We start from the raw sequence: 12,206 nt of genomic DNA, 5'->3' as shown, positions 1-12,206 counted from the left end.
CCTATTATCGCTTATAGAAATAAAGCTTACGACAAAGGCGATAAAAATAGAAGTCATAATAGCCCAACAGTCGACTCTGCGGCTAGTGTAACCAGGACTTTATATATTATAACCTGTATAATTTTGTCCCATGCCCAGGTTGTATACAATGTGGGGTTGTGTATAGCCCTGTTTGACATCACAAAGCTGGAAGATTCCTTCATTTTCCCTGGAGATGGGGCATCTCATACAAGAGGTGGGTTATATCATCATGGTACTAGCTTGCATGCACTGATTTATACTACATGTACATGTAGTTCTAATTTTTGCTGGTGCATAGCACCGGCTTTGAGACGGGAAAAGCGAGTCTTTCAACCATTCGTTCGGTTTGCATGGATGCATGGATGGATGCATGGATCGGTCAATTTAACCAAACCCTTCTAATAGCCCTTCCATACGCGTGATTACGTAATTGAGTTAGCGTGGCCGAACGGTCTACGGCTCTGGGTACAGATATCAACTTGCTTTTGCAGCTGTGGATCGTGGGTTCGAACCCCACTTGTAACAATTTTTTTTCTTTGTTAGACAAATCTCATGTAATGTTTTTTTAATAGAATTAGAAGACAGATCAATTCAGTAATTCGATGCTTAAAAATTATTTTTTCATGTGATTTTGTTTAAAATCCAGGCTTTTCCCAAAATACGCACCGGCCAGCTTTTTTCAGAAGCTTTCTTGTTGTGATAGATGTAACAGTGGGGTTCAAGCAGTCCGCCTACCGTCCTTGCCAAAGGGCTCTGAGCTTTTTTGGCAACATCGGTAGCATCCTTCAGGTTTGGGGAGAATTGGCTACCTGGGTCCAGCACGATAGGTTGTGGGTTCGAATCCCGGGAGCGAGCTTGGGGTAAAACTGTTCTACTTGCCTCTATTTGAACTTTCATAGAACACAAAGCATCACAATCTAAGTTTGCAGAAAAGTGGTTAGAGGAATGAAAGTATTAGAACATATACCACACTACCGAGTACACCTACTTTGTCAGTTAGTCAGTAGTGTGTTTCCGTTCAAAACCAAAATGCAGCCTCTCATGCAGCTCCCAAGTACTAGTACTACTCAGTGGCGGCGGCACCGGGGGGGCACGGGGGGCGGCGGCCCCCCCGGAAAATATGTTGGGGGGGCGTCGCCCCCCCAGAAAAGCAAGCTGAAACCTTGTGTATTTTTTTGATGATGGAAATTTCATTAAATCAAGCTAGTCTAACGGCAAAATTTACCCCCGAAAATGCAAGAAATGGAGTTTCAGAGAGTCCCGATTTCAAAATTTCGCCAGACCTCCCTTGTGACGGCCCGCGTCTTCGGCAAAGGACAATATGTTGCGGGAGTGTCGCTCTCAAAACTCTTTTAAACTGAATTTAACTATCGTACTTAGCTTAGTTTACAAGCAGAATGTGGCCCCCAAATGCAGGAAATGACGTTTCAGACGGTCAAGATTTCAAAATTTTCTCCGGACCTCCCTAGCGATAACTTGCGCCTCGGGCGCTTACAACGACATGGTGAAAATTTGTGTGGGTTAAAAAAAATGCCATTAGATTTAGCATAGTCTGCCAGCAAATTTTGTTCCTAAAAATACAGAAAATGGCATTTCATAGGGTGCAGATTCCGAAATTTCCCCAGACCAACCTTGCGACAGTTCGCACTTTCGGTACACGAAATCATGAAAATATTTTTGGGGCATCGCCCTCGCTATTAAAAACCAATGTGTCTTTCTTACAGAATTGCCATCAAATTTAGCTTAGTCTGGCAGCAAAATTTGTTCCTAAAAATACAGAAAATGGCATTTCAGAGGGTGCAGAATTCGAAATTTCCCCAGACCAACCTTGCGACAGTTCGCACCTTCGGTACTCGCGCCTCTGGCGCGACGGGTAGCGCCTTCGGCGCTACATGTGCTGCAAAGTTTTGTCAGTAAAGTTCCCCCCCCCCATGCGAAATTTGCTGCCGCCGCCTCTGCTACTGGACCTGGTACACACATAAGCGTGTTATTCTCTTCGCCAATGGCGATAGAGTATGTTTTTGTCGACTTGGGTCTGTATGTAGGTCAATAGCATATAACTCGAGAAATTGTGGATGGAACTTTGTGATTTTTGGTAGGTGTGTAGCGGTTGTCGAAAGGAATGCCAAGTTCGAAAACGGTTTACCTGGCGTTTTCCTACGGTACTGCAGCGAGCTTGGTATGTTTTTTGCAGTTTGTTTTGGGCAGCATAAGTCAAAATCTAGCTGGGCGATTTTCAAGAAACTTGGTAGGTGTGTAGCGGTTTTGGAGAGGAAGGTCAAGTGCGAAAATGGTTTACCTGGCTCTTACCTACGGCGCTGTAGCGGGATTTGTATGTAAGTGCGTTTGTCTGTAAGCAAGATAACTCGAGAACCCTTGAATGGATCCTGATGATATTTGGTAGGTGGGTGGGGGTCAAGAAAACGAAGGTCAAGTTCGATAATGGGCCCCCTAGTGACTGCCTAAGGTACTGCAGCAAAACTTTTATTTTTGACACTTCGTGTTTTGGATATGCTGTAGTCATGTAGTCAGACGGGGACAGCCCAGAGAAGCTCTGGGAGAACCTTAAGGAAAACATCACCTCCGCTGCAGCCAAGGTGCTTGGGCCCAGGAGAAAGAAGAAGAAGAAGGCCTTCCTGTCAGATGAAACCCTCAGCGTTGTGGAGGCAAGGAGGAAAGCTAGACTGGAAGGTAACCACATGGAATCTAGAAGACTCAATGCCAGACGCAACCACCTGCTCCGCAAGGATAAACAGAACTGGGTTGATAACCTTGCGGTGGAAGCTGAGGCGGCTGCCCGCAGAGGCGACCAAGGCTCCCTCTACAGGACCCTAAGAACCCTCTCCGGGAAAACCACACCACCTACTTCCTGTGTAAAAGCCCTGGACGGTACCATCCCAGACACCCCGGCAGAACAGCTGGCACGATGGAGGGAACACTTTCAGAGTCTGTTGAACCGCCCAGCACCTCCCCCCTCTCCCCAGCTGGAAGCACTAGCGGCCTCGGCCATGGAGGACGACTCTGTCCCAACAGCTCCCCCGTCTCTAGAGGAAGTTGTCAAGGCCATTAGGAAGCTAAAGCCTGGCCGGGCTGCAGGGGCCGACGGCATCACCCCAGAGTTGCTACTGCATGGTGGACCCACGGTTGCAGATCAGCTTCATCACCTGTTTGCTACTATCTGGAGGGAGGAGACCGTCCCAGCCGACTGGCTCCAAGGTGTCATCCTCCCTTTCTGGAAGAAGGGCCCGAAAGATGTGTGCAGCAACTATAGAGGCATCACTCTTCTGAGTGTCCCAGGAAAGGCGTTCGCTAATGTCATACTTGCAAGACTCCGTCCTCTCCTTCTACGCAAGCAGAGAAAGGAACAGAGCGGCTTCACGCCAGGGCGTTCCACTGTCGACAGAATCCTGACCCTCCGTCTGCTGGCTGAGAAGAGAAGGGAGTTCAGGAAACCACTCTATGCAGCCTATGTAGACCTGAAACAGGCATTCGATTCTGTGGACAGACCGGCTCTCTGGAAGATCCTCAGAATCCTTGGTGTCCCGGGCAAGCTGATCAACCTTCTCTCCCTCCTGTACTCTGCCACCTCTTCCTGTGTGAGAGTCAATGGGCTGCTATCCGACAACTTCAACATCAACAGTGGAGTCCGGCAGGGCTGTGTCCTGGCCCCGACAGTGTTCAACACAGCTATCGACCACGTCATGGGGAGAACAGTGGCCCAGTGTGCGTGCGGAGCCAGCTTCGGCGATGTCACCATCACAGATCTGGACTATGCAGATGATGTGGCAATCCTGGCCGAAGCCATGGAAGTTCTCCAACTTGCTCTGCAGGCCATGGATGCAGAAACTCAGCCTCTTGGCCTGATGGTCAGCTGGGACAAGACCAAGGCCCAAAGCCTCAGTGACTTCAAGACCCCCCCAGCAGGACTTGTCATCAACTCCCATCCTGTTGAAGTTGTGGACAAGTTCTGTTACCTCGGTGGCACAATTACGTCCGACTGCAAGAGTGATGCTGATATCCAGATCCGTATCGGCCGCGCCGCATCCGCGATGGCTAGCCTGGACAACGTATGGTCCAACAGGAAACTCTCCACTCAAACAAAGATCAGACTGTACAACAGCCTTGTGCTTTCTATTCTTATGTACAGCGCTGAGACTTGGACACTAACAGGCACCCAGGAACAACGCCTGGATGCCTTTGACTCAAAATGCCAACGCAGGATCCTAGGGATCAGATGGTATGACCATGTCTCAAATACAACCCTACGTAGCATCACCAATCAGCCACCACTTTCCCATAAGATCCGCTCTGCCCGGCTCCGCCTCTTTGGCCACCTTGCCCGGGCAGAACCACCTCCCGAACCTGTCGTCCTGCTGAGAGAACCAAACCCCACTACCTGGTCCCGCCCCAGAGGACGACCTAGACGCACCTGGCTCGACCAACTGGCCAACGACCTACAGCAGACTGCCGGCCTTTCCATCACCGCAGCCTGGGAGGCAACCAGAGACAGATCAACCTGGAGATCGGTATGCAGAGGCGCTACGCTCCTCTTCGGAGCAAGCGGAGCTGAGTGAGTGAGTGAGTGAGTAGTCATGATTTTTGAGTGGTAGATAGCCCTTGGGGCAGAGAGTAAGTGCTGTGAGTTTGGACCCCCTAGCGGCTTTTTGGGAACTGCAGGCACCGATTTCCTTTCAAACTTTGAACGAGAATAACTCGAGAACGTGTTGACGGATCATCAGGATTTTTTGGTATGTAGATAGAATGAGTACTTAAAATAATAATCTACATGGAAAGATGCATTTAATTGTAATCAGTGGCCAATTAACAGAAATAAACTGTTTTGTATATACATGTATCTCACTTGACCTATATCTATGGACACATCTGTTTGACAGATGTTTTTGCTGGAGGAAACACTGACAAGCCGTGAGCTGGACACTGAAAAGCTTGAAATTCTGATTGACCAGGGGTGCTCTCAGGTCATCTTGTACAATCGGGTCTTGTTTTGGTAGCATTTGTGGGGTTTGGGGGTAGGTACTATTTAGTAATACATGAATAAGACCTTAAAGTCTTAAATAAAGGCATGATTTAGTAATACATGAATAAGACCTTAAAGTCTTGAATAAAGGCATGATTATTTGGCGAAGAGATGGGTTCGTTGAACTCTAGTTCTATTTGTGATTACCATGTAGCATTTCCTTGTTCCAGTTCATTTCAGATACGTGGTGTTCCGACCGTTCATGGATGAGATTCTACAGGGAAGAATACGCAGCTGTAGTAGGGAAGGTGTGCACGGTAAGCTGGACCTTGTGCATCTAAGTTACAACATACAAGACAAATCTTATATATTGTAGTTAACCCCATTATTCTGTGTTAAATTTGCCTTAGAAAAGTGAAAACACAGCTGCAAATCTTGCATGGCCTGCTATTGATAAATGTGATTTTGTTGACAATGATTGTCACATTGAAATAGAACTGTGTAAGTGTGTACAGTACCGACTACGTTTATGGTCCGGTCCCACGCGGTTTACACGCGATTTAATCTCGATTAAAAGTCGTGCAAATCGCGATTAAAAGTCGTGCAAGTCGCGATTTGATCGCGATTGAATCGCGTGCGCTAATGAGCTGTAGCTATCTAATTAAAAATCTCGTGTCGTTTGTAAACGCGTTTACTCCCGGCACCCCGCCGACTCAAAACAAAAGGCTTTGTTCCAGCTGCCCCGCCCCTTGGTCGGGCATTTCACCCACGAAATATTTTGTTCGTTAATGAGCAGTGTTTACTTTTGTAAATTTGCATGATACTTGTAAGTCGTCAATTTCACGTATTTGTTGATAATTGGTGAATAATACAGGGGCTGGACAGCGCCGCGGGTGTCGGCAATATTGTCCGAGGACCGCTGACGCTTTTTAGCTAAGATCGTAAAAGAAGTTCACAGTCAGCAAATTAATATATCGACATTCTCTCCTGGTACCGATTGCTCAGACTGAGTTAAATTTCTATACTATATCTTGAGTAGTAACTTTTCATTTTGCTGGTGTTGTGTTGTTGCTTTTTTATTTATCACGAAATGTGCATTTCTCGATAAATTTGAACAGGCGTGTACACGTTACTGCTCGTCATCCAACACCGTCCAAAGGGTACGGATTTGCAAAACATCGGAGGAAAATTGCCAACAGCGATCATGTTCACAACGCTGGGTATGGAAATTGTGATAAGAAAACAGTCTCCCGATAGATATTTTCTGATATAAAATAAATGTCAATGATGAATCCAGAAATCCGTCCTCGTCACGCATGGTCAGACAGAAGCAGAATTTACTCCATGTTTTCTGATTTAGAAAAACACATCTTGCCATTCTTGGGAAAAAAACAATTTATTTGATGTTTTCTTGTCATGTACGTATAAGATTCAAACTTGCACTACACAGTCGGTTCCTCAAAATTGTAGCAAATCTTCCGAGAAAGAACGTTAGGTAGCGGCGCGGGTGCGAGGTCGCACCATACATTTTGTATCTTCGGAAGGATTTTTTCCGGTACGTGACCCTGGCGCTAGCCACGGCAGCGCCGAAAGATCGGGGTCCAGTAAAAGCATACTTTGCCATATATTCTGCTTAAGAAAAAGACACCTTTGTGGAAATTTATTTCTTATTCTTTAATTTTCACGTATCAAATTTAAACATGTACATGTGCGGAACAGTCGGTTTCTCAAAATTGTAGCAAATCTTCGGAATGATTTGTTCCGGTACGTGACCCTGGCGCTCTAAGCCACGGCAGCGCCGAAAGATCGGGGTTCAGTAAAAGCATACTTTGCCATATTCTGCTTAAGAAAAACACACTTTTGTGGAAATTTATTTGTTTTTCTTTAATTTTCACGTATCAGATTTAAACATGTGCGGAACAGTCGGTTCCTCAAAATTGCAGCAAATCTTCTAGAAATATCGTGGTTGGGAGCGGCGCGGGTGCGTTCTAGACTGCGAGGTTATGCGTTAGTTAGTTCAGAAACAAATTGGGAAATTGGGCGTGATACGTTCTCCGCCCTCCGCGCGGGGGTCTGCATATGAAAAGAAGCCGATTTCTGCCAAACCCCGAACTTTGGACGGCACGGGCGTGTCTAGAAAATGTTTATGAAAAGAAGAGGCGTGTCTGAAATCTATTCATTGATCGTCTAAACGCGGTTAGACGTGATTTCATGCATATCAGACGCGGGTACACGCATATCTAATCGCGTTTTACCCGAGAATTGCACGAGTTTTAATCGCGATTTACACGAGATGTAATCGCGACTTGCACGACTTTTGCACGCGATTAAATCGCGTTCAGACCGGACCATAAACGTAGTCGGTACTGTATGTGACATAATTGCAACAGCAGATTCATATCTATTCATTTCAATATTAATGTGCAATATATTGAAGTATCAATCCTTATTTGTTTTCCTTACAGTGTCTCTTGGTTTCTTTGATGACATCTTGATCCCACCTGATGCTCTCCAGCAACCATCCAAGTTGTATCCTTGTCGTAAATGTCAAGAGTAGGCGTGGGTACATCGTAAGGCCACAGCAAGTAAATTTTATGGATGACATCCGCGCGCGCATTGATTTTCACCTTATTTCAGAAAAAAAAAAGATTTCTTTTCTTCTGCAGGGATGGCCAACATGACGATTAAGTACCAAAATGAGCAAATGTGTTGTAGCTTAATAATTGTACTTGTAGAAGTGACAATTGCGAGGTACTCAGGACTGTAGTTGTAATAGTTAATTGTAAAAGTGACACCAATATGGAAGCCATGAGTGTGGTTACCAACTTTGTTGGTGATGCCAGTCTGCCACACTAGTGTCACTTTTACCACACCAGTACATGTCTTGAATGCAGGAATGAATGCCTTGTTGGCTCTGATACCATGTTTTGTCCCCTTGATTCTTGTTACAACATTCATCACACCTTTATGGTGCCTAGTTTTGGAAATGAAGCCATCTTGTTTTTTTCACCCGTCTTGTTTTTTTTCCGCCCTATCGCACTATTTTTGCAGTCTGCAGAGGATGTCATCCATAAAAATTACTTGCTGTGGCCTAACGGTACATAACCATTTTTTTCTTGTTGAACTGGTCCAAAAAGATCGGACCTGAAAAAAAGACCTTGGACCATATAACCAGAATACATCGGCATGGGTTTACAGGATTTTGCACTTACTTGTACTTGTTCAAGAAAATAACATAAGTTATGTAAAGAAGTGTTGATCGATAGTCATTTCTACCAAGTTTCCAGAGTCAAACTTACGGAGTTGAGTTAGCACAAAGACAGACAGCCTTTTGATAAATGCCAGTGGGTGTCAGATACTCTACTGAGCAGATTCTTTTGATCCATGATCCACAATGGAGCATATTTTCATTAATCTCCAAGCAGATCCTACAATGGCATAAGATACTAGTACCAAACTTGCCAAGGAGTGATATTGATGATTAATCATCCACCTGCTACTTGATCATATAACTTCAGTTTCAGTTTATTTATTTATCCAGGAAAATACATCGCCTTCTGGCGTTTTACCTCCTGGTGGGCTGGGAGACCCCAACATAAAATAACACAAAATCACAACAACTGAATCAAAAATTGAAATCAAAGGTCAAACTTAAATAACTAAACGTCAGGTGTCAACTAATTACAATACAAATAACTCAGGATAATTTAATATAATAATGGTAATAATGATAACAATAATAACACATTCAGGCAGTGGATCAACTTAAAATCAAAGTAACGAAAAGTGGAATTTGCTTATCAATGTGTCGCTGGTCGGGCAGTGTTTGTTTCAAAGTTGATTTGCAAATGAAAAATAACAGTCAGAAGAGAACATAAATGTCAGTCTTAGCATCAAAACATAATACAAAAATCAAACAAAAGACAACAAACAATAACTTAGTCAGACAGAGTAGAAATCTGTCTCCAAAAGGCTAGAGGGAAGGGAAGGGTTGAACTTAAAGCCCCCAATCAAATCCTATGAGGTGGGGTCACACATGTGTATATATTCAAGTCCGTTTTAGGTGCGTATGAAGCTCTTAGTCTCTACCAGGCTCCACGGGTCGCGGGGAAAATAGTACAAATTGGGCAAATATAGATACATAACATGCCAGATGAGTTAGTTAACCGAGAATTATGGTTAGCGACCCAGCTAACTCGTCTGACATATTACCTGTTTACGTTTGTCCAATTCTATTATTTTTACAATGACCTGTGGAGCCTGGTGGAGGCAAATACTCCCATGCGCGCCTCATACGTACTTAAGTATATACGCAGGTGTGACCCCACCTATATATTGAAGTGGCCTTTACTAGTGATCAGCGATGAAAGCGAACAGGTGTGGGTGTGGGAGTACGAGACAGAAGAGGGGACACACGACTTGTTCATGGACATCAACGAGGAGATTCGCTTCCGGGTGGTGGACGAAGTATTCGTGGATACCACACCCACAGGGCCAAAGGTCAGCGAGGCTGCGGAATCCGACAAAGAGGCCAAGAAGTCGCCATATGCACTTGTGGTATGTATTCAGGTTTATAGTTCATTTGCATGTTAGTGCTTGACAAACATACATGTGGTCGAGACATAGGAAACATACATGTGACATATAGACAGTGATTTACATTATAAGGTTATAATAAACAAGAGATTTTTTCAAGAAGTCACTAGTATAGGGTTGGCTATATCTAGACGAGTTGGGTTTATCTTAATTTTTGGAAGCAGAGGAAGACAGAAAGCCCCACTTTTTCTACAATTTGTGGGTTCTCTGATTTCAATAAGATGATTGATTAAATAAGTTGATTTCTATTCACCCACAAATGTAGTAAAGTTTGGCTAAATCTTGGCGACTTGGCAGTTCTTTCATTGTGAACATTTTCAAATGATTTATGTTTATCATTCCACTGCTTTTTAAGTATACTGTATATTTCTGCTAGCTTGTAACCTCTTATGATGAAGTACAACTCATGATTGACAAAAAGAATATCTAGAATACCTCAATTGAAATGGTACAGTCTGAACCATAGCTGCTCATTGGTGGAGAAGTAGACCTTGGGATATTCCATTATACATATTAGGGATGTTGTTTTATGTTACAGGGAACCATCAGTGAACCTGGCCTGGGACTACTGAGCTGGTGGAGCAGTGTCGGATGAACGCCATTGTTTGTTTATGTTTGTTTGTTTGTTTACTAAAAAGACAATACATTGTATATATACAAAATTGAAAAGTTTTGTTGCTTTGTTCCTCTGTGAAGATTCTGAATACAATTTATTTATATTTAGAGTTACCAAGATGGAAAAGAAATACTGGTCAGTTAGTTTTCTGGTTGAATTTAATTACAGATTGTTTAGTTCTTGTGTGCTTGGATCAGTCTAATGTAGCTTTCATATTTTGTTCAGAAGTTTGATGCTTTGTTGTGATATTTTTATGTCATTTATCAGTGACATACTATTGTGTTGTAACATATTGTTGTAGAAGCAATGGTGAATACAGCTGATGTTTTCCCACAAAAAGAGCTGTTGTACCATTGTCCTGGTGCTCGTATGACAGACATTGTGCCATAAGTGGATGTGCTAGATCTTAGATTCTTTTTTATGCCTTTAAGTTTTACCCACACTACAGTGCTTGAAAAATATAAAGAATGTTAATTGTGAAATGAAAGTTTGGTAAAGTGTACAATGTCATACAAATGCTTAACAGTCCCATGAAGTTTCAATTCACTAACATACTGTATCTGTATGATATAGCTGTTATAATTGCTCTTTTGCATAACACCATGGGTATGTAAAAGAACCTAATCTCCAAGCAGATTCCTCCGTGGCATAAGACAGTAAATATATTAAGCTCATGCATGGCCAATTTTACTCCTCTGCCAGCTAAACTCCTTCCCCAGCTTATGTTACTGTCTTATACCACGGAGGAGTCTGCTTGGAGATTAAAAGAACCCACCACTCTTAACGAAAAGAATAGGCGTCCTTCCTGGTGTGAGTGGATCAAACCGTTCCGGCTACATTGGGTAGGGAATTTTCCAAGCAGCCTTCATAACCCCTGCTTTGCCTATTGAGTCAGTGTCCTCACTCCTAGTGAGCAATTGAGCTTGTCTCAATCATGATATTTCTGACTTAATGTGGACTCTCACTGCACTTGGGGCACCGGTGTGACACTGTGGGGTTCGTAGATGACTCAACGAATTTCAGAGACAAAGAACAAATTTTCTTCCATCTTGTGTCTTTTTTTGTCTTCTAAGTCACACTTTTACGTATTACACAATATCTAAATTATCAAACATTGCAAAAATAACGAAACAGTGCCACAGTGAACGAACCCCACAGTGCCACACCGGTACCCCAAGTGCAGTGAGAGTCCACCTTTAGGGTGAAGAGATGCTGTTACAGTTACATGTACTATGTAACCTGTAACCTCGGAGTGGCCTTCGGGTCTCACCTTGAAATGACCTTCAGGTCTTGCTACGTGGTGACCATTAAGTAAAGAAAAAAGCTTTGCAGTCACGCAATGCGCCAGCTAGCAGGCTATATTACATTGATCTACTGTATTTGGTGGCAATGAGTTCTACACTCTACAATAGTTCTAGGAAAATACAGATTTTTAACACATCAATCCTAAGCCTCAACATGAGTAACTCTCTCAGGAAGGCATGACTATTTCTAGCCTCTTTTATGAGCTGGATTAGATATAATTTTACTTCATACAACATGTCACCGATCCTGCCATGTTGTGCCATTGGGAAAGGCACTTGACACGACTTTGCTCACTTCACTCAGGTGAAAACTATGGCTTTGGCTAGTGACAGTAACAGGTCTTCAAGGTATGTTCCGGCATTACGCACCCGCTGTACATGAGTCAGGGGTAGGAGAACCCCTTATTACCCCTTGATCGAAAGTCCTCCTAGGAGACGGATACTCCAAACAACAAACCTGCATCTGCTGGGGCTGTCTTATATGTGACATTTCCTGCACCTGTGGGACTATAAGCACTAGATAAGAGGGTGCAGAAAGATTTGCAAACCCCTCCTTCAACTTAAAAAGTCATTTGCTGGCCAGACAAAAAGGTCACCAAACTCATGTAGACAAGTGACTGTTTGCTTAATCTCATCTATTGTTACAAACGGAGAACACTAACTCACAACCATGTACTTGGTACATCATTAA

At 43.6% G+C, this 12,206-nt stretch overlaps 1 protein-coding gene across 1 annotated transcript in view; it reads left to right on the top strand.

The window, feature by feature from the left end:
* The window catches only part of LOC118429591 (DNA-directed RNA polymerase III subunit RPC8-like), a 12,209-nt gene extending 1,490 nt beyond the window's left edge, over positions 1 to 10,719 (top strand). The window contains exons 2-6 of the mRNA XM_035840137.1: positions 139 to 235; positions 5,230 to 5,316; positions 7,465 to 7,528; positions 9,361 to 9,556; positions 10,134 to 10,719. Of these exons, the coding sequence (XP_035696030.1) occupies positions 139 to 235; positions 5,230 to 5,316; positions 7,465 to 7,528; positions 9,361 to 9,556; positions 10,134 to 10,190 (501 nt within the window). The 3' untranslated portion in view covers positions 10,191 to 10,719. The remainder of the gene's footprint in view (positions 1 to 138; positions 236 to 5,229; positions 5,317 to 7,464; positions 7,529 to 9,360; positions 9,557 to 10,133) is intronic.
* The last annotated feature ends 1,487 nt before the right edge of the window (positions 10,720 to 12,206 follow it).

The sequence above is a fragment of the Branchiostoma floridae genome, chromosome 13, assembly GCF_000003815.2.
Source record: "Branchiostoma floridae strain S238N-H82 chromosome 13, Bfl_VNyyK, whole genome shotgun sequence".
Taxonomy (NCBI): domain Eukaryota; kingdom Metazoa; phylum Chordata; class Leptocardii; order Amphioxiformes; family Branchiostomatidae; genus Branchiostoma; species Branchiostoma floridae.
The sequence above is the reverse complement of the archived record's forward strand: the minus strand, read 5'-3'. Positions and strand labels throughout refer to the sequence as shown.